The 23,188-nt window shown below is 34.1% G+C and overlaps 1 protein-coding gene and 2 long non-coding RNA genes across 3 annotated transcripts; 1 reads left to right on the top strand and 2 right to left on the bottom strand.

Annotated features, from left to right (window-relative positions):
• The first annotated feature begins 2,336 nt into the window (after positions 1-2,336).
• Positions 2,337-4,124, top strand: LOC140014872 (uncharacterized). Its single transcript, XM_072066506.1, has 6 exons — positions 2,337-2,563; positions 2,656-2,917; positions 2,995-3,074; positions 3,315-3,528; positions 3,570-3,953; positions 4,056-4,124. Exons 1-6 carry the CDS (start codon positions 2,337-2,339, stop codon positions 4,122-4,124), a joined length of 1,236 nt encoding a protein of 411 aa, XP_071922607.1.
• A 3,697-nt stretch (positions 4,125-7,821) lies between these two features.
• Positions 7,822-9,380, bottom strand: LOC140014471 (uncharacterized). Its single transcript, XR_011821234.1, has 3 exons — positions 9,252-9,380; positions 8,731-9,164; positions 7,822-8,627 (listed from the first exon to the last, which is right to left on the bottom strand). It is a non-coding gene; the product is annotated as an uncharacterized lncRNA (long non-coding RNA).
• Positions 9,381-21,002: 11,622 nt separating this feature from the next.
• LOC140014860 (uncharacterized) lies at positions 21,003-22,500 on the bottom strand. Its single transcript, XR_011821580.1, has 2 exons — positions 22,274-22,500; positions 21,003-21,400 (listed from the first exon to the last, which is right to left on the bottom strand). It is a non-coding gene; the product is annotated as an uncharacterized lncRNA (long non-coding RNA).
• Positions 22,501-23,188: the final 688 nt, after the last annotated feature.

Below are 23,188 nucleotides of genomic sequence, written 5' to 3'. Positions count from 1 at the left end.
ATTCGAAGGCAAAGGTCCAGTTCTAAACTGTCCTGTTTTGCTGTTTCGCAAGAACAACGTGCGCAACCGCGTGGGACGAATTCGCATAATACATGCAAGTTTCTACGGCAAATTTATTCCATTCTAACACATACACAACACTCTCTCACTGCCTTATCAAGACTCCCGAAAAGCCCTCACACGAACAGCCCCTAACCCCAATCCAAAACAACTAAATCTCAAGTTCCACAATCCTTAATCCAGTGGACTTAATCTAAAATCCCACTAACCATAACCTAACTATCTAAGCCTTAATTAAACCCAACTTAGCAGCCCCTCACACTAGGGTTTCTTACCCAAAATCTCGGACCTCACCTCTTCAACCTAACCAACCAAATTAACATCTCACACAACCCATTTGCAAGCTAATAATATCAATCAAACATGAACCAACACCAAACCACAACAACCTTAATTTCTCTTCCTCTTGGCCGGTTATCATGCAATCAAATTTAATCAAATTTAAAGCATGAAACTTCTCCACAATCAAGCCAATAACTAAGCACAACCACAAGATAATCAAAGCCATAACAAATTTAAAGGCTACCAGCCTTAATCATCCAAGAGGGTTTCATAAGAGGTTCTTACCTTGAACAAAGAAGAAGGATAAGGCCAAGACAACCTCTACCAAGCCTCAAGTAGAGCTAGCAAGCCTCAAACTTCAAGATGGCAGCTTCAAATGCAAGGAAGAAGCAAGAAACAAGCCACGGCTCTTCTCTTTTCTCTCTCTCTCTCTCTCACGGTTCCTTTCCTCTTTTCTTTCCTTTGTTGTTTTAACTCTAAGACTTATGCTTCTATGGTTTCTTATGTCTTAAGATTGTAAGACATAACAATTCCCAATAGCTATTGATATTTTGAAGTCTTGGCCAATCACAAGAAAGTATGCCAATTGCCTTTAACTCCTTGCTTCCATGATTTCTTACTTTCTCAACTCTTGCCCAACTAACTTTCCTTTGCTTTCAAATTACTCCATAGCATATAATTAACCTAGGCTAAAATTCCTAATCACACTTAGCACTTGCACTAATCACCCTTAAACCTTACTTACCTGCTCTATACCAATCTTTATCACACTTAAAATCCAACAAGTAAACACTTCCATGTCACACCTAAATTTAGGGTATAATTCCAACCTAATCATTCTCATTCACCATTTAACTAGAGTTTTTTCTGGATTAGGGTTTTCTAATCCTTTAAACCCACTTAACCCTATATAATACTATACGACAACATACATACACATATCTAATACACATCCGAACATGAAATTGCATTAGAAATGGCTAACCAGGGTTTCGCTTAAAAATTTTCAATTTTTTGCACAATTAGGGTTTCTCAAATTCCCAATTAGGGATTTTTGAATTATTTGGAATAAAAATTACCCTAAAATCCATTATTTTCACATAAAAATCATATTTTAGGACAACCGGGATCTCACATATGACATTGTTGTTCACTGTAATGCAAACAAAATCAGGTTTCAAAATGTTGATCCAAGTGGCTATTCATACATTAACTCGTTGTTTGATGTAACTGAAAAGACATTGAAAAAAATCCCTGGGAATGTTAACATGATTATGCAGATGAGATGTGAAATTCCTGGAAAAAAAAAGTGCCTGATGGATGTTAATGATGACTATTCAGTTAGTGAGATGTTCAAAATACATCAATCTAAACCAGTGATAAACTTGCATGTCTCTGATATGGAAATTATCCCTGCTGATGAAGAGAATAGCTTAGTAAATCCAACTACTGTGAACATGCAAGATACTTTGCTCATTACTTTTAATAACAAGACCGTAGGTGTAGAGGTTGATATTTCAGATGATGAGTATGGAAACTCTAGCTCTGATTCTTCATGGAGACACAATCTGGATAGTGACAATGAGGATGAAGTAGCTCTAGATAAGGTCTCAAATGATGACAGTGAGGATAGTGATACTAATTTTTTCTGATTTTGAAGACAATAAAGCAGAAATTGTGGTTCCTGATTCTGAAAGTGAGGAAGAGGATGACCCTATGAGACAATTAATGAGATCAAAGATGTGCATTTACAATCCTAAAGATGAGATAGAGTTTGAGAAGGGTCAATTATTCACGAATGTGGATGCATTTATGGCTGTCTTGAAAGATTATGTTATTCAAAAATGCTTTCCACTTCTAAGATTGAAAAATGAGAGATCTAGAGTGACTGCTATCTGTGCTGCTGAGGGATGCCAGTGGAGAATACATGCATCACCAGTGGCTGATAATATGACTTTTCAGATTAAAAGTTCCAACCACAGCACACTTGTGTGATGGTTAAACACTGTGCTGAAGCCACATCTGACTGGATGGTCAAGAAGCTGGTTGGTATCACGAGAGATCATCCTAATATGACCAGCAAAGGTGTAGAGGCAGAGTTGAGGAAGTATGGTGTGAAGCCAAATAAAATGCAGATTTTTAGAGCTAAGAACAAAGCACTTGCTAAAATAGAAGGCACACATGCTGAATCTTATTCCAAACTTCCAAAACATGCTGAACTGTTAAGGAACAATAATCCCAATAGCATTTGTAAAATACATTATGATAGGCCAAATCTTTTAGTTAAGCCTAAATTTTGAGAATATTCATTAGCTTTAGAGCTCAAAAGCTGGGATTCCTAGAAGGTTGTAGGCCTTTTGTGGGATTTGATGGATGTTTCTTGAAGGGGCCATTTGGAGGTGTGCTTATGACAGCAGTTGCTTTGGATGCAAACAACAGCGTATTTTCAATAGTATTTGCTGTAACTGAATGTGAGAACAAGGATATTTGGAGGTGGTTCTTCTACTACTTTCAAGAGTTCTTTGGACCATTTGACAACAACATCCCTTTAACTTTCATGAGTGATAGGCAAAAGGTACAAACACTGTGCTGAATCAATCCTTCAGGATACTAATCAAAATTCTGCTGGTAACTTATAATTTTATATTGCAGGGATTGAATCTTACTTATGAGGAGATATTTCCTGATGCAACTGGACGGCATTGTTGTGGGCATATATACAGCAATTTCAAGTCTCAATTTTCAAGTATATTACTTAGAAGTTTCTTTTGGAAGGCAGCAAAAAGTTATGATGTTGTTGGCTATAATGAAGCAATGACAAGTATTAAAGATATTAACAGAGAGGCTTGGAAATATCTGGATAAAATTCCAAGAAGTTCCTGATGTAGGCATGTCTTCTCACCTCAACTTAAGTGTGATCATGTCACAAATAATTTCATTGAATCCTTTAATAACTGGGTTGGTGATCTTAGAGGAAAGCCTATACTGACATTAGTGGATGGTTTGAGGAGAAAGTTCATGAAAAACCTGCACAAGAGATACCAGAAAGGTTGCACCTTGACTGCTAATATCACTCCTAGAATTGCTGAGAAACTCATAGAAATTAGCCAAGCATCAAGAAAATGTGAGATGCATATGGCTAGTGAAGGCACATTCGAGATTGGTGATCTGGACAGAAGCTACATAGTTGTTTTGAGTAAGAGTTCTATGATTGTGGTGCTTTTCAGATATCTAGAATTCCATGTAAACATGCAGCACTAGGAATTATGTACAGGAGAGAAAAATTGGAACATTACTGTGAAGCTTGGTTCACAAAAGACATGTATTTGAAGGCATACTCTGCAATGATTCATCCTATTCCTAATGTGAAGAGGTGGCCAGCTATGCCTGATTTGCTCCCAAAAACTATGTTGCCACCTCCTTTGCGAAGAGCTCCTGGTAGACCAAGAGTAAATCGAAGAAGGGAAGCTGATGAGGGAGCTTCTTCTTCACAACCAAAAAGGTCAAGTACTCTCAAGTGTAGAAATTGTGGAGCTGCAGGTCATAATAAGAGGACCTGCAAAGGACTACCTATGCAAAAAAGGACTGCAAACAGAACCCCTGCTGAACTGGTAGAAGTATTGCAAAGTCATTACTGAACTGCATATTCTGTTTCATTGGTTTTTGTTATGTGTTAACTATTACTTACAACTCATTTGATGGTGTTTTGACAGATGACAAATAGAAGAGGCAGACCAGGCAGAGGAATGACCAGCACAAGCTTATCAGGAGCTGTTCTTTAGGTAAACTGCTGCCAGTATTATGTTTCATTTGTTGTCTACTAGAATTATGTATGCAGAGGTTTCCAGAGCCGTACAAATACTCTTATTTTACGGGAGCATGCAGAAAGAAATGTACCTATAATTCACTCCAGTCAAGGGAGCAATCCTAGTCCTACTGATCATAATGGAGGCGTTAACGTGCAGAGGTTTTGTCAAACTACTGCTGCAGTAACTAACAGAAAGGTGTTAACTTGTATAGTATAGCTTGTCTAAGAGAATTACAAGTTCTGCAATACAATTTTTGCTCTAAACTTCACTTTCATGTTATTATGTTTACAGAGAGGAAGGCCTGCTTCAAACAATCCTTCTACTTCAACAGTCAGAGGTGCTGGTAGAACCAAAAGTACCAGAATCTACTCCAATCCTTAGGTGCCAGTTCACTTGACTTCTGAATCTACAAATGCTACATCTGTTAGCATGAATGCACCAGTAAATGTGAACTCCAATAGCATTAGCAGTACCAGCACTTTCAGCAACTGGTTTTGAGTTGCTAGTTTAGACTAGTTAGCATGTAATGATCAGCTTAGCTTCTCTTGAATTCGCAGCTGCTATATGGAAAAGTACCAGAAGTTTGGACTGCTGAAATGTTTTGTTAATGGAAGCTAACACTCTATTACAATATCAGTGGTGCAATTCTCACCATCTGCTATAGAAACTGTCCTGGTAGATGGTGTTTTATACTTGTGGATTGCATGATGAAAATGTTATATGTACTACTTATATGATTATTGCATTTTAGCATGTGTAACGTCACTACTGCTATTATTCACGAGCTATTATCAAACTGCATACTAGTGCTATTCATTACCTCATACAATGACTGTAAACTGCTGCATACATGAATTTTACATTGGTTTATGTAGCATTCTAATTGACATAGCCTTCTAGTTTCATTTGACTTTTACCAGAAAAGGTATACTACAACTGCTACAATGTTGCAGCAGATTTACATGAATTCAACCAATTGATTTTACTATTTGAATGAAAATAAATATAGCTAACAGTAGCATATTGGTGAGGAGCAGCACGTTTCCTAAGACACTTGGAACTAGAAATTGTCTTTGCAGTTCCACGGCAACATCAGATTGCCTTTTTGAAATGCCAAGCACTCTAGCTCTGCTAATATCCCTTTCCCTGTTTGTGTCTTGGTTGCTTCTTCTGCTATTAACTTCTTCTTCTCCTCCTCCCTCATGCCATTTGAAATATCTGCATTTTGAGCAGCAGAAATATAATTTGTCCGGATTCTTTTCGCTCTCTGATATCTTCACTGTGGCCTTGCGATTGCAGTAGCAATATCTGTTCTTAATAGTGAAAGTTATGGGTGAATTCCAGGATTTTGCTAGTTGGCTTGAAGAGGCCATTGAATCTGCTAAATGTTTTCAGCTTAGCCTTCTGTTAATGCTCCTCACGATCTTTTGGCTTGAGGATAAAATGTGCTTTCCAGATGTTTATATGCAGTTAGAAATTTCCAAATTTTTGGCCGTTGGAATATTGCAGGTTGCCGTTGGCTATTCCTGTCAGCTACTAAGATGTCTCCATGTAACAGAAAAAATTTTCCTGATTGCATTTATACCCCTTCAACTTTGATAATCATCTCTACCTTTTTATTAACAAGTAATCTTGTACTAATAGAGGGAGGAAGAAGGTATTCATGGAATATAAATGTCATCTCTATCATGATAGTAATATTTTAATCGTAATTGGACTGAATTATTACCAAAATTTGAAAAGCAAGGGAGTTAGGTGAAATTTTTAAAACCTGGAGGGGTCTCAGTGCAAGTGTCAGAAACCTCAGGGGAGGTTTGTGAAATTATCCCTTGCCATAAATTGAAAACAGTGAACACGTCAATTGGTCCATGACTAGCATAGAATTAAATGAATTGCATTCCGTACCATACGGATTAGCAATCCTAAAAGCAAGTGGTCTTATTATTATGATTTGGTGCTCTTCTAAGTTCATTTGACAGCATGTCAATCTTGTCACTTTCATTGACTGGTTAAAAGAAAAATAAGCTAACACCTGATTGAATGGTAATGTTTTTTAAGCAAATTTCCAGAAATAATGCGATTGAGAGAAAAAGTCCGAGAAATGGTGTTGTACGGGAATGTTTGATAATTGAAGGATCGCCACAAATGCCATTATCGGCTATTGAAAAAATCAATTTTCTTTTACGATTGAGAAGGAAAATTTTGTTTTCATTTTTTTAATATGCTATGCCGCATGCAAAATATCTACATAGCTGCATGCCATAGTGCATGTGGCGACCTTTTTAAGACCAAATTTTTTTTATTTTATTTTTTAATAGCTGCATGCACTATTTTTACTTTTTATTTACTTTTTAATATATGCATGCGGCTAAGACCAATTTTTTTATTTCTTTTATGAAACCCTATGCTAAGACCAATTTTTTTATTTTTTTATGAAACCGTAAAGTATAATAACTAAACCCTAGAGCTTAATTCCAAATTTATAAATCGTAAATCCTACTTTATAAAACCTAAACCCTAATTTATAAACCCTAAATCCAATTTATAAATCTTAAACTCTAATTTATAAATTCTAAATCCAAATTAATAAATTTTAAATACTCCCTCCGTCCCATTGAAAGTGTCATACTTTCCTTTTTGGTCTGTCCCAAAATTAATGTCACTTACCACAATTGGCAATAAAAACTTTCCCCCATTTCCATCTCATGCCCTTAAATATACCAAATTATTTTAAGATTTTGATGGGCTCCAAAAAATTACAAGGATTGCACTTGATATGCGTGAGTTTCACAGCAAATGGAACCAATGGTCGTGCAAGGAACATTCCAAAAAAGCGGTTGAGACATTGTTGAAACATGGGTCCCACAGGTCTGTCACCACTCAATTATCATTCTAATAGTCAATAAGTTACGCTGCTCCATAGAAACCGGATAGGGGCATTGCTGGAAGATACACCAAAATCGTTTGAAATCCAGACACTGTTGAAAATAAACACAACTCCCGAAGTGCGACAATTATTCCGGGACGGAGGGAGTACTAATTTATAAAGCTGAAATCCTAATTCATAAAACTTGAACCTTAATTTATAAACCCTAATCGTAATTTATAAACCCTTAGTCCAAATTGATGAATCGAAAACCCTAATTTATAAACCTTAAATCCAAATTTGTAAATCTTAAACTCTAATTTATAAAGTCAAAATCCTAATTTATAAACCCTAAATCCAAATTAATAAATTTTAAATACTAATTTATAAAGTTGAAATCCTAATTCATAAAACTTGAACCCTAATGTATAAACCCTAAATCATAATTTATAAACCCTTAATCCAAATTTATAAATCAAAAACCCTAATTTATAAAGACTTGAACCCTAATTTTTATAAACCCTAAATCCAAATTTATGAATCTTAAACTCTAATTTATAAAGTCAAAATCCTAATTTATAAACCCTAAATCCAAATTAAATAAATCTTAAAAATTAATTTATAAAGTTGAAATCCTAATTCATAAAACTTGAACCCTAATTTATAAACCCTAAATTGTAATTTATCATCGTAAATGTAAACCCTAATTTTTAAAGTACCATAAATAATGTAGCATCAATATAATAAATGTTAAATGTAGCAAAGTGAAAAATATTATCATTGTTTAAAGTTTGAAATTGCTAATGAATGCTACAAATTGTAATCACCCATGAATGTGTCTCTTGCCCCTATCGTGCGGGGTAGTAGAGCAACCGCATCTCCAATACACTCTCCAGTGTGGCAAATCATGCTGCAACTGTAGCTACTCAGACCTCCTAAGTAGTGCTTCGGGTATTTATTCGTCCTCATCATCATCGGAAGTGTCCACCATAGGAGTCTGACCGCATCTCGGACAGGAAGGATTTGTAGAAGTACTGGAAGGGTCTTGATGCAGAACGGTGTCTGCATATGTCTAGAAAACTAGTGAAAAACCCATTGAGGACCCTAAGAAGTCGTAGATATGATCAAGGTTTTCACCGAAATCATTATTCATCCCAAATGACTTATGTGGCCTAACAAAGGATGAACCAGCACCTGTCATATAGTTGAATCCCGATAAGGCAGTAGGTGTCATATTTAAATGACTTCCAAAAGCAGGCACACATGGAGGGGTATAGAACGATCCGAAATGGGAAAATTGAGTGACAACATTAGGGTCGTATTGGGCATGTGATGAAGCATGAGGAGTCTGTGTAACAGGAACATCAGCATCACGTAATGAGGTAGCCCTCCTACGACGCCTTCCTCCCTGATTCCTACCACGCACTTGTCTGGGTAGATGCTCGACAGGCATTTCGAAAGGTGCAGCGCGAGAAGTAGATGTACCAACATCGTGACGGTCAAAGGGTCCAACTGCAGTCTGAATTCCCTGGTTCAAGTATTGTAATGTTCTGGTTCGCAGGATCGAGGTATCTATTGCAAATTGATCCTATTCGTGATACAGTATCAACCTATTGAAAATAGGAAATGTTCATTGTAGTTATAACATATGTTAATTAGGAGAAAATAAATATGTGCTTAGAAAAAAAAGAAGCTAAAATGGTAATTAATTACCAAGAGGTCGAACTATCCCCCATTTCCTCGATGACCGTCACAGTGAGGCAGTTGCGAAATAGGAGGCGATATGTAGCGGACTATCCGATTATGGTACCATATCATGTAGTCATCCATAGACTCGTTGGGATCGCGACGAGTGTCCCGAACATATGTTTCAGCATGACGCTCCCAATACTCAATCCAATGACTATGGTGTTATGCCCAATCCTTTCCAGGCGTCCAGATCGATATAAAGAATGCAATTTCTTGTCACCATCGGTGGCAACCATATTTGGTATAGGTTGATGCATCCAAATTGTCGTAGCACACGCTACGGAAAGTGAAATTCAATTACCTCCCAATATATCAACGGAATGATAGACTGCCATACATGTTGTCCGGCCGAACACTAGGTGGGAAGATGTGCAATAAGCTCGTTAGGATAAGGCTCCCTATCGCCATTTAAGTAAATACAATTAGTCTTAACAGTGATTACAAGCAGAGAGACATTTAAAGAAATAGTTTGGACCGGACAATACCTCATCGACGTCCATCATGGTAAGCTGATCACGAAATACAGATACAACATGCGAGGGCACGTACTTGGTTGTACGACTCTCGGCCCACCGACCACCTCTCGGAAAATCAGCTTGTACTAGCATGGTACTACATATGAGGTGGTAGAGAGCAAAAGCTCTGACTCCACTTGGGGACCACCTTGGTCCCATTTTGAAGTTTGTTCAACATCGACATTATTCTAGTAATGCCGTAACTGTGGTTACATTTCAACGTATATCTCACATGCCGTGTGTAGTGACATCATTTTCATATGGTACAGCATATCCATGTCTTCTTCACACCCCAACCGTAGTCCAGCAAAAGTACTTAGACCTACTGAATTTCTAAACCACAGATTTAAATTGAACACAGTTCGATCTAGATCAATGTAAGTGTATACTCTATCAACCAACTCGGAATAACCTATTCGATTTTTTACTAAAATGGCTTTTTTGCATCTCGGAGGATCATATGAAAATGATCCTCCAGTCTCCATTATTTTTCCTCCCCAATAAAACTGAATCATCAATGTGAGGACATATTTGTACCTAATTTTATGAATATTATTTATTTTAGATTCAAGGACTTGGATGATTCTCAACATAAATTTAGATTAACTAAACTAAAATTTATCACATCCACAAAAAAAATAATCATGAATGAAATAATATGCAGTAGTATTAAATAGTAGAATAACTAAACAAGAATGAATTTGTAAATTAACGATACATATGCTATAAATTTGTAATAATTTAATAATTCCTATTTAATATTAATTAAACACTTATTACTATTTTTTCACTATTACTACTATTAATATTTGTAAGTAATTGCTACTACTTATGACTTTTTTTTTAATATTGCACTTGTTACTATTCTTTTTCAGTATTACTAGTATTACTATTACTAAGTAATTGCTAGTATTGACTACGACCAGTATTAATATTACTGTTATTAACTATCTACTATTACTATTAAATATTTTATAATTAGTATTTACTTTACTATTTATCATTTGTCCTTTTCAACTATTAATTAATTATTATTACTATTATTATTTACTTGTACTATCATTTAACATACGGGAGTTCTTTTTTTTCTATTACTATTACTTTTTTACTTTCATTATTTACTACATACTATTTACCATTCACCTTTTTATACTATTTACTTTTATTATTATTGTTACTATTACTATTTAGTATTTTTTTACCTACTTGTACTATTTACTTTTAATAGAAATTTTGACCATTCTAAACATGAACGTGTTAAATATAATTATTAATGACTACTTGTACTAAATAGTAACATTATAATGTAAAAACTTGTAAATCCTAAACATGAACACTAATTATTAATATAGTATTACTAATTTAGCTAATTTAAATACTAATCAAATGTACTAAACTCACAGTAGATAATCAGCTAACTAACAAATTACTACTAATTACATATAACAAACTGATTAATTGTAATTCAATATAACAAACTGATTAAATGTACTAGTTACCTCTTAGCAAACTGATGTGATGGCTGTCCACCAACTTCAACACTGAGCGAAGATTTTTTTTGACCGGTACAGGAAATCAATGCGCACAACCATCTATGGCTTCCATTTTCCCGTTATAGCAAACCATAAACCAACAATCGGTTGCACAAGGGGAAAGCACAAACGCAGGACCACAATGCCAACAATTCTTCAACAGAAAATCTAAAGGCACAATTGCGGCGACACAATGGGAATGGACAAATGCAGGACCACAATTGTAGGAGCTTTTAGATAGAAAATCTCAGCAATAGAACAAAGAAATTGGGAAGACTCACAAAGGAAGAAGTTGGAGACACCAGAGTATAAGGATGCAAACGGGGATCTAGTCGGTGATGTATTTGTAGCCAAACATTTTGCATCGTTGTTATCGACTATATACATCCGTCGATCAATATTTAATCAATGACTAAAAAATATTGCTACAAAACTGTCAGTGGTTGCGGCGTCCGGATTTTAATAAAAAAATTAACTTAGCACCATTGATCCACTTTTTATCAACGGTAAGAAGAATTACGTCGCATCAAAGGGTGCCGCATTGCGGCGTCTGAATTTCTTTTTTCTAATAAAAGGTTTGCACCATCGATCCACTTGTGATCAACTGTGCTCAAGTATAGCCGCATCCATTGTTGAATGCGGCGTTTGAAAATTTTTTTTTTAAAAAGGCTTTGCACCTAGTATAGCCGCAAAGCTTTGCACATTAATGGTGCTCAAGAGTAGCCGCTCAAGTATAGCCGCGTGTTTTTTTTTTAAATTTCTGCTATGCTTTGGATTGTTCGTTAAAAAAATTTGAAAACAAATTAAATTTATCCCTACGCCACAAATTTCATTTGCGGCGACCCCTAAAACATCCCCCATTTCCCTGCAACACCAATTTTGGCACGATCTCTTATTTTCGTAATATTTACAGAAATCTGAAGAAATCCCCCATTACAAAAATCTCTTATTTTCTGTAATATTTACAGAAATCCCCTATTTCCTTGCAACACCAATTCGCCCGTTTGTTATAGAAGGCCATCTGAAGCATGGTTCAAAGTCGCGGTCGCGGTCACGGTCGCAGCCCAGAACGTTCCACATCGGTTTCGGCATATCGGTCGCGGTCTCGGTGAGACACAAATTTTTAAAATATTTAATATTCTAAAATTTGTAAAAAATATGATAAACAAAAATAATTAAAAATTAGTAAAAATAATAAAAATTCAAGTTGACTCGGGATGACTCGGAGTGATTCGGTGTGACTCGGCCGTTTCAACCCTTCATGGTGACGTCTCGGCCTGTCACGTATCTCGGAACGTTTCGGTCGCGGTATCGTCTCGGACTAGGCCGAGACGGAGACGACTCGGCCGAGTCGTCTCGGTCTCGGCCGAGTCTTCGAACCATGATCTGAAGAAGCTCAGAGATGAAACAAAAACTATTTCATCATCACAGAATTCCAGCAAAAGCAATGTGAAGAAGTCAGAATACTTCAAGCTCATAAATCACTTAGAACCTGGAAACTCCGTCTACCTAGATGTTCCTAGCAGACAAAGATCTTCTGTTGGAAAGGCGACCTAATGCCATGGCACGAGGTCATACATTCCTCTTAAATATACAAGTGCCTAAACCTTTTCAAAAAGTTATTTTCCAACATTTTTGCTGAGGAGTTGTTGCAGATCAAGCCCATTGATCTTGGCAGCAAGTATGAATCATTTTCAGGCAAAAGTCTACAATCACGCAAGGTTCTTGAATATCATCTAATCAAGATCATTATTTAGGAGTGTGGTGCATCTTATATATAAACCAGATAAAAGTAAACTGAATAGCTTGAAATAACTCCTCAAGATTGAAACTAGAGATGATAAAACAAAATTTAGTGACAAGCAAACCTTACCCACAGCATGTGTGCATATCCCACAAGATGTAGATCTAGATGATGACCTGCAGCAGAAAGATGGTTGATACCGTGGGTTACTGCTCTTTAGAGAAGCAATATGCTGTTGTACACAATGAATAATGGATCAATATGTACGTGACTTCTAGGAATGCTGAATATTAAACTAAGATTGTTAGCCAGGACAGCCAGGCCTTCAATAATGAATTATATGTTCTCAAGCCGAATAGCATCTGCATTCTTAATCATAAATACCATAGTATTTCCTTATTCTAAGCTATTGGCTAGTCTATTCTCTAGCCAGTAAGTATAGGCCAGGTCAAAAAAACAATAACAGCAAAAACAGAAACCTTGTACAGTAGAAAATAAATTAGCACCATCTTTAATGTGCCAATATTTTCAGTAAGATTAGCAGGATCTCAGAGGCAGAAATTGAACATGAACCAGTGACGAACAGGGAAAATTTTGAATTAATCGATGGCCAACTGTCATGGATCAAACCATCTCTGGAACTCATTGCACTAAAACACAACTTGTTTTCCACACAAATGATGTCCACCAAATAAGCTCTCAAGGAAGATGAAACCTGCAGCTTACCTATATGGCTATTGTAAAGCTAATGAAAATTTGACTGCTTCATTGCCTTGAATATTCCATACAGATAACAACAGCTGAAAGATTATTTAAAAGTCTTGGGCCTAGAGCTCTATCCCATAGAATTAAATGCACAGACACTGGTAGATATCTAATGAGGAGTAATCTTTTAACGTCCCCACTTTAATTGGAAGCGATCCCGTTTTGAGCAAATCTCATTTTTGAGAACTTCCAATGTACTTAACAAAGTCCAACGTATTATATCTTAAGGTTAAGATGACCATATTGTAGGGGAGAATAGCAGCAGTCAAGTAAGTTTACCAAAGATTGGTCCAAGATGCTTATATTTAGTGAGCCAACATTAGATAAATTTTGAGTCTTGGATGCGGAGATAAAAAGCCTACTCGGCTAGCTAAACATTAGTAAAATTTAGAGTGTGAAAAGAAAATAAGGAATATACCCGATTTGCAAATGAGTTTTTTGGATGTTTATCTAAAACTTTACTGTAACTTATTGTAGAAGTTGTAGAAAAATTTTTTGAAATATGTAAATTTTTGAATATTTTGAAGCGTGTAATTTAAAAATTTTGAGAAATTTTTTGAAATTATTATAACTAAAGTTGTTAAAAAACTTGTAGGAGACAAATTTGACCAAAAACAGGCTTGTTTAGAAGTTTTAGCTAAGAGACAAATTTGGTCGAAAACAGGCTTGTTTGCCAAACAGGCTTGTTTAGAAGTTTTAGCCAGGAAGGAAGGGCACGCTAGTACTTTTACAGCTAGGTGAAAGGTTATTCAATTCGCTAGTGCCATCTCAAAGATTATAAAATTCTTTAATATTAAAGCTGCAAATATCCCTCTCATGTTCTAAAATCCATAGAGTAACGACTATGCTATTGATTCTCCTGCATTTAAAAAAAGAAGAAGAAGAAGAAAAAAAAAAAGTCCTTTTGCTTCACATTTAGGGCCATCTTATGTCCATACATGAATATTTGAAAATAAAAAGGAGAAAAAAAATGAACAGCCATAAACCTAGGTGAAGAATGGGAAAAAGGAGAGTGATAGTAAAGGAAAAGTGACAATCAAATGGTACTTCGAGTCTTTTACCTTATTCCTTTTAAAAATTTCCAATTTTTGAACACAAATTCCCCAGCCCCAAACATGTTTAATAGAATTTAAGGACCTAAAGGCTTATTATATAAATCAGAGGACCATTGTTTCATGAAATCAAAATGTTGATGTGGCTATTTGAAATTCTTAGTAGTTGAGTCAACAAAACTCAAACCACTCACCTAGGTTTACAATGGTAATGGTTTACTAGCATCCAGGTTTTTTGCCCTCCTATAATTTTCTTTTCTTATTGTTTACAGGAAGAGTGATTACTATTAGCATTAGGAAAAGGTCTTAATGCCCAAAAGTAATGTCCTTCAAATTGAGATTTTAGTTTATACAACGTGAGTCATTCTATCATGGACACAGACTCGAATGGATGTCAAAAAAATCGTTCGGGCCATTTTGTGTAAAATGCATAAGATATAACTTTGTATGCACTTTCAATAACGTGCAACTATAGAACAAAATTTTGTGGATCTCATATAAAGTATGCAAAATGATGTATAAAATGCAATCTGAACCTTTTTTTTTTTTTAGCCAAATTTTGGCCAAGAACCTTCAGGAATGGTTGCTTCCTAAAAGTGGCACCCTATGCAACTGTTCCTGTTCCTCATCTTCTATCATGGAAAAGCTGTGCTACACCCTATGCAATCTGGATTGAGAGAGTGTTCCAAATATAGCTGGCACCTATTTTTGTTATTTCCACTTCCAGAGCACTGCAAAACTTTGTGTCTCCAGATCATATCATCCATTCTAGCCTTGGAGGAGCAAAAAACGTATCGTCCATGAGGTCTAAAGAAGGTTTTAGGCAATCACTTCATTAGAGGTAACTCTTGTTTGTTAGATCTTTAATCCAACGTTGGATTTATATATGACTAATTATGTATTGCAGACTGTCAAATAAGGTTAAGTCCAATTAAAGTGGTCAATTATGATTTAAACTTTAATATATCTAATAAGATGTGGGCCTTTAATATGTAAAAATTTAAGGGTAATTTCTATTTCTATGATGGGTTGAAATAGGAATCTAAAAGATAACAGAAAAATTATCTATAAATAGGATTATGGTCCCCAGGTCACATACGTATTCTTATTGTCGTATTTTCTAATACCACAAACTATCTCTTTCTTGATATCCCATCGTCAGGAAAGATATCAGAGAGAAATTAAAGGGCACTCTCAAGAGAATAGCAAATACGTGTTGATTTGGAAGATTACTTCAAAATCTCTAGGGATTCAAGTACCTGTTTGTCAACATGAATCCATGTACGTTTTCGTAATTTTACAGTTAATTTATTTTTTAATAATCACCATAAAGATTTTGAGTTTAATAGGTGATAGTTTTTATCAAAAGTTAATATAAACTACCACCTAACAAGTGGTATCAGAACAAGATATGGTTGATTATTAGAAAATAATTTGATTTTAAATAATTCATAGTTTTCAAGTTTTTTTTAACTAAAATTATTTTTATTTTGATTGTGTGGCGGTTGACAATTTTGAATTGTGATTTTAATATAATTTATTTGCTTATGTTTTCAATAAATTCGCACTGTCCAATTCATTGTTTTTGGTTACGTATGGACCTATGGGTTTGACGAGATCAATAAGCATGATGCACAATCAAGTGCACATATTTGCCCCCACGTGAATGGGCTGGTGGTTGGCGCCTCTTCCTCGGGACCATTAGGTCATGGGGTCGAACCTCCGCAGCAACATCAGCTCGCCGTGCAAATACCGTGCTAGGTCTGGTTGGGGCGCTGGACCGGGCCGGAGTGGGATTAGTCGGGCCGCCTTTACGAACTTGACCCGGACACCCACTCCGTCAGAAAAAAAAAAAAAAAAGTGCACATATTTGCTTTGCTTGTTATGATTAGTTAGCACATGGTTCAAGTACATATGGTTCCAGGATCACGTGTGCTTGTCTTGTTTGATTGCTGAATTTTGTGAAACTCTTGATATATTGGCACAAGTCATGATATGTGGGATCCACATATTTTTCATGATATAAATTAACTTGATTTCTGATTTCAAAAAGTTGTTTGTCTTTTCCCTGATTTGTTTTGTTGGTTTTTCATTCAAGAGTTTTGATTAACATAATATTTGGTAAGACCTACATGATATGTAATATATTAATATGTTAAGAAAATTAGGGTTTCTTTAATTTTAATGAACCCTAATAAAGTTAAACAAGACATTTAAACCTTACAAAATTCATAAAGTTGGCCCACTAAATATATAGTCTTATAAGACATTTATGGATGTCAAGAAAATTTTGGATTTGAATAACAAATTTGGGTCAAATTATAGATATGGACTTATAGTCCAATAAATGTTGATCCATTTGACTGGTTTGACCATATTTGATCACGTTTTGACCAGATTTGATTAAAGTTGACCTTGATCAAAATTTTTGTGTAATTTGTGTAATTTTAAATTTAAATATTAGTATAATTATATATATTTTAGAATAAATTAATTGAAATAATATGTCACCAAAGTGGCCTCTTTTGTGAAAACTAATTTATTCTAGAATATAACTAGTTGGGTACTTATAATTTTGTGAATATTGATTGGCCCCAAAGAAGGTTAATGTTTAATAAAATGGCAAGTGCACTTGTGGTAATAAACATGTGCTCATTATTTAAAATTTTACATGTGAATTATAAATTAATCAAAAAAATTTTTATTTTTTGACATGTTATTGTCAGTGTTTATTATTATGCCAAAATATTACTAAGAAGTTAATATTTTTGTCCAAAAATAGGATATTAATGAGACATCAATATCTTAAAATGAGGTTATCTTTATTTGAATTTATTATTATTTTGCATTATGTGAGTTTGTTTTAATTATTTTATATTTTCTGTTCAGTTGCGAATGATCTTATAAATATTATTACCAATATAAATAATATTTCTATGTTGAATGACACAAATTTCAAGTTTTGGAAAGAAAATCTCTTGATAGTATTTAGAATAATGGTTCTCGACCTTACGTTAAGAGATGATTCTTCCCCAACTCATACAGATCAGAGTACCTTTGATGAAAAGAGAGATAAGAAAAGGTGGGAGAGATCAAATCTCTTGTATTTGATGATCATTAAAAAAGTCGTTTCAGAAGCATTTAGAAGAACAACGTCAGAAACGACAGTTATCGTGAAGAAATTTCTTCAGGACATTGAAAAAAGATTTGTCAAGAACGAAAAGATTGAAGTTGGTACGCTTTTGACACGCTTAATTTCAATAAAATATAATGGTAAAGATAATATCAGAGAGTACATCATGGAGATGTCTAATCTTATTTCGAAATTAAATGCACTTAAATTGGTACTCTCTAAAGAGTTACTAATGGATTTGATTTTAATATCTCTTTCTACACAGTTTAGTCAGTTTAAGATGAGTTACAATTATAAAAACAAGACTTGATTTCTAAATAAACTCATATCATACTGTGTAAAGGAAGGAGAAAATGTTAAAATAAGATCCGATAGAAAGTGCTCATCTGATCTCAACCACTAATAATAAAAGTAAGAAATTTAAGAGAAAGAATGATAAAGAAATTGCAGGTACGATATCACAAAAGAAATAACAAAAGAAATCAGTTGATCTAAGAAAAAAATAATAGGTTCTTTTGTGGAGCTGAAGGGCATAAAAAGAAACATTGCACCAACTATCACGTTTGGCGTGCTAAAAAAGGTATGTTTCTCCATTTAATTTGTTCTGAGATTAATTTAATTTCGGTATCTAGACACACATGGTGGTTAAATTCTAGTACAACAACTTACATCAGTGTTCTATGCAGGGTTGCCTGAATTACCGAAAGTCTAATAATAATGAAAAATATATCTACGTCGATGATGGCAAAACAGTTTAAGTTGAAATAATAAGAGTTTTTAGATTATTGTTAAAGATCGAATTTTATTTGAATCTTAATGAAACATTTATTTTACCATTTTTTGATAGAATTTGATTTTTATTTTTGCTTTAGACAAATTTGGTTATTTTTGTTTATTTGAAAATGAAAAATTTAAATTGTTTCATGATTCAAAATTAATTGGTTCTAATTTTTTAATGCATTATGATAATTTATATTTGATTGATACAATTGTCTCATTTAATGAATCCCTGCATTTGTGTACTAGAGGAGTAAAGAGAAAATTAACCAATTACAATTCGACTGCACTATAACACAAGAGATTGGGTCATATTTTCAAATGAAGAATGAAAAGACTTGTGTCAAATAAAATTTTTGATCCCTTGAACTTTATAAATTTTGATGATTGTGTTAACTGTATAAAGGGGATACAAACTAATAAAATGAAATTTAAAACCAATAGGTTATTGGACATCTTAGAACTTGTATATACAGATATTTGTGGGTCATTTCCTACATATATTTGGAATGGTCAACAATATTTTATAACGTTCATAGATGATTTTTCAAGATATGGTTATATATATATTTCATTTCTGAAAAATCACAATTGTTGGACGTGTTCAAAATTTTTAAAGTTAAAATTGAGAATCACTCAATAAAAAAATCAAAAGTATCGGATCTGACCGTGGTGATGAATATTATGGTAGATATGATGATTCAAGTCAATAACGTCCAGGGCGATTTGCTGAATATCTATAGGAATGCGATATCGTCCCACAGTATACTATGCCGGGTTCACCCACTATGAATGGTATAGTTGAAAGACGAAATAGAACGCTTAAGGACATAGTAAAGAGTATAATATGTTATTTTACCTTACTAGAACTACCTCGAGAAGAAGCACTTAAAACTGTAGCATATATCATTAACAGAGTTCCAACTAAAACAACTATCGAAACCCCTTATGAGTTTTGAACAGAAAAATCTAGTTTGAAATATTTACATATTTGAGGATGTCCAACTGAGATAAGACCTTATAAGCCAAATGAAAAGAACTAGATTCAAAGACGGTTAGTTGTTATTTTATTGGATATTCTAAAAGATTCAGGAGTTACAAGTTTTATGATCTCACGACTATATCGATTTTCGAGATAAGAAATGCTCGGTTCTTTGAGGATGTCGAGTTTGGAGAAAAAGATATAGTAAGGGATCTTGTCTTTGAAGATAAATATGTTAATATTCCCGCAAGTGTCATTGATCTTGTTCAGAATTTCATTCCTCACCTTGATCGTGACACAATTAATCAAGACAATGTTGAGAAATAAATTTTATAGAAGAACAAACTCTACCTCTTCAAGAACCAATGTCACTAAGAAGATCCACTAAAAAAGGAGAAATGCAGTTATTACATTATTTTTCTTCAAAAACATGAGAATAACACTGGATTGATGGAAGATGATCCAATCAACTTTTCTGTCAAATCATGAAAAGTTCAAATTCTCAAAAGTGGATCGATACCATTAATGAAGAGTTTAAATTTATAAAAGACAATGAAATTTGAGATTTTATCCCATTGTTAGAAAGAGCGAAACTATTGATTGCAAATGAATATTTAAAATTAAAAAGGATTCGAAAGGAAATGTGTAAAAATACAAAACTCATCTTATAGTTAAGCATTTTACACAAAAGAAAGGTATCGACTATAAAAAAATCTTCTCTTCGGTCTTTTCGAAAGACTCTTTTAGTATTATCCTGGTATTAGTGGTGCATTTCAATCTTGAATTATATTAGATGAATATAAAGACAGCGTTTCACAATGGTAATATTGATGAGACAATTTATATGGTGCAATCAGAAAATTTAGTATTGAGAGATCCAAAAATATGGTTTGTAACTTAAAAAATCCATCTATAGGTTTAAACAAACATCTCGACAATGGTATTTTAAATTTCATCAAGTAGTTATCTCGTTTGATTTTGAGATGAATCTAGTTAATGATTGTATATACCATAAGTTCTGTGGAGGTAAGTATATTTTTTTAATATTATATGTGATAACTTTTTATTTGCCAACAACGATATAGATCTATTGCATGAAACCAAGAGATTTCTAACTAAGAATTTTGAGTTGAAAGATCTTGATGATGCATCTTTTGTGCTAGGCATCAAATACATCAAGATCGCTTTTGGGGTATTTTTAGATTATCACAAAAGGGCTATATCGAAAATTTTTTTAACAAATATGATATATAAAATTATAAATCAGGTGACACCCTTGTAGTTAAAGAAGATAAATTTAGTCTTGATTAATGTCCTAAGAATGCTTTTGAAGAAAAGAAAATATAAAAGATTCCTTATGCATCAGCAATAAGGAGTCTAACGTATGCTCAGATCCGTACACATCCGGATATTGTGTACATTATTGGAATGTTGGGTAGATATTTACAACGTTTTGAAACTCGGACCGTTAATTGAACCGGTGATGTGATCGGATCAAGGTTCAACCGGTCAGACCGGTTCAACCCCGATTCAATAATTATATTTATATATATATATATATATATATATATATATATATATAAAGACATATACACACACCTGTGCATAGACTAAAATATTCCATAAATATCACATGATAAAAGGTTCAATATTTCCAAACACACATCAATTTTTAGAACTATAAATTCAACCAAATAAATTAATCTCAATCATACCTACCATAAAAAAATCTTAGATCCTACACAAACCACCATCACCATATATTGAAATTAAATAAAAGTTATTGAAACTTCTGAAATTAAACAAAATTCAATAGAACTACAGGTGCTAAAATCACAACTAACATAAGAGCAAATTATCCAAGTTACATGTCCAATAAGGCGGGTCATGAGCTTAGTCTTTTGGAAATCTGGAGGTGCATTCTTGTTTGGACCCTCAGCCTTCATAGTGAAGAAAGTGGGCTCCAAATAGAACTTTTTGGCATCCTATTTGCAGGGCTTGAAGGCAAATTTGTCAACACCGCCTTCAATGGTTGGGCACCGATTTGCAGTTCCAGTCCCCTTTACTTCGAGGTATGTCTTGCTCTGGATTTCATCATAAGTAAACCTTTTTGGTTCTCCTCACCGTTTGTTCCCTAATGTCCCATCAGTAATTCACGTATTTTGAGTTAGTTATGCTACTAGAATAGATGGCTCCCAAAATCGTTGTAAGAAGAAAAAAGGATTGTCATGACCTTTTTTGTGGCAATGGTATCAAACCTTTGGATCAATTCAATTAAGTAAAAATCTAGGTAACAGTGTAGTTATATTATTTCCACTCAACGGTACTTCCTTAATCTAAGTATAGAATGTACTTCATATATTCTGGATCAATCTAGTTCTTTTCCTCAGAATCTAAAGGAATTGTTGACTATAATTCTTTAAAGTTAGGATTAAGGTAGCCAATAGATTTTGGTTTGCATGTCTAGTAAACATCCAATTTACTATCTAAACCTTACACTCATATGGTCACAATACCCTCATTGCAGTTCGATTCTAAAAGTTCCCCCACAAGAACTAACAAGAAGTAGTATAAGGCTGCAACTAAACTATGACATCATCCAAACTATAGATTCATTTTCTAAACAATTCAAGTGCCGACCATGAACTGTAAACTATATAATCATATCATTACAATGTTTAACAAAATGTGTCCCTCTCAAGAAATTCATCAAACAACTAGTAAGCCAACTTGAGACACCCACATTTCACTAAATAAATGCAATGCTTCTAACCAGAGACCCAACAAAGACATCATCAATTGTTGAAGTTTCACAAGAAATAGAGTAAAAATTGGATTTATCTCTGAAGTTCATATAACAACAGTGGACATATTTTAAAATCAACTCAAAATATTTAATTTAACCCATAATTCTACGTTAAATAGGAAAAATACAGACCATAAAAAGCATATGCACATCAAGTAACCAATCAAGAGCAAAAAAAAGGGAAGAAAAAGTAAAACTAACCTAGTAAGCCATGCGCTTCAACTTTTGCAAGAATACATGGAGAAAAAAAATCTGGTTAGAAGTTAGAATTCTCTGCCATTAAGTAATCAGATTGTATTTTGAAATGAAAACAAAGAAAATTGGAGATCGAAGAAGTGAATTGAAGTTGGGCCTTGGAGCTTTTGCCTTGAGAAAGAAACAGAGAGACGAGAATTGGGATTAAAGACTAAAGAGTAAGAGAAGGCTGCATCAGGTTTTAGATTTAGTCTTTACTAAAGAGTTGACCAAAATTAGAATATAACGTTTCAAAAATAAAAAAACCGCGGTTCATGGTTTGATACGGTTTGAACGGTTTAAACAGTTTTTCCTGGATTGACCGGTTCTTGTGTCAGGTCAAACTAAGCTATGAACCGGATTGGAGCTATGGCCGGGTCGTGGTTCGGTCGGTCGAACCGGCCGGTCTGGTTCGGTCCGATTTTTAAAACATTGGATATTTAAACAATCTTGAATTAGATCATTAGAAGACAATCAAACGGATCTTGGGTGTTTACAGAAAATAAAAGGCTACATGCTCTCGTATTGGAGGTTAAATAAACTCGAGATCATTGGATATACTAATTCTGATTATACTAAATGCGAAGATAGTATGAAATCAACATCAGACAATATCTACTTGCTAACTGGAGGTGTCATATCCTAGAAGAGTGCTAAACAGTCTCTTATAACTTCTTCTACTATGGTTGCAAAATTTATTACTTGTTATGAGACATCCAATCATGAAATTTGGCTACAAAATTTTGTCAAAAGATTACATGTAGTGGATGGCATTGAAAGAATTCAAATTATTTTGTAACAATAAGTCAGCAGTCCTATATTTCAATAACAACAGAAACTCGACAAAATCTAAATATATAGATATCAAGTTCCTGACTGTTA

Source organism: Coffea arabica, chromosome 9e (genome assembly GCF_036785885.1).
Source record: "Coffea arabica cultivar ET-39 chromosome 9e, Coffea Arabica ET-39 HiFi, whole genome shotgun sequence".
NCBI lineage: Eukaryota > Viridiplantae > Streptophyta > Magnoliopsida > Gentianales > Rubiaceae > Coffea > Coffea arabica.
Note: the sequence above shows the minus strand (reverse complement) of the source record. Positions and strands in the feature narration are given on the sequence as shown.

Coding starts and splice junctions, on each gene's coding strand:
- LOC140014872 (XM_072066506.1), top strand. CDS start 2,337: ATGGTTAAACACTGTGCTGAAGCCACATCTGACTGGATGGTCAAGAAG. Junction 2,918..2,994: donor TCATGAGTGATAGGCAAAAG/GTACAAACACTG, acceptor TTTATATTGCAG/GGATTGAATCTTACTTATGA. Junction 3,954..4,055: donor ACAGAACCCCTGCTGAACTG/GTAGAAGTATTG, acceptor GTGTTTTGACAG/ATGACAAATAGAAGAGGCAG.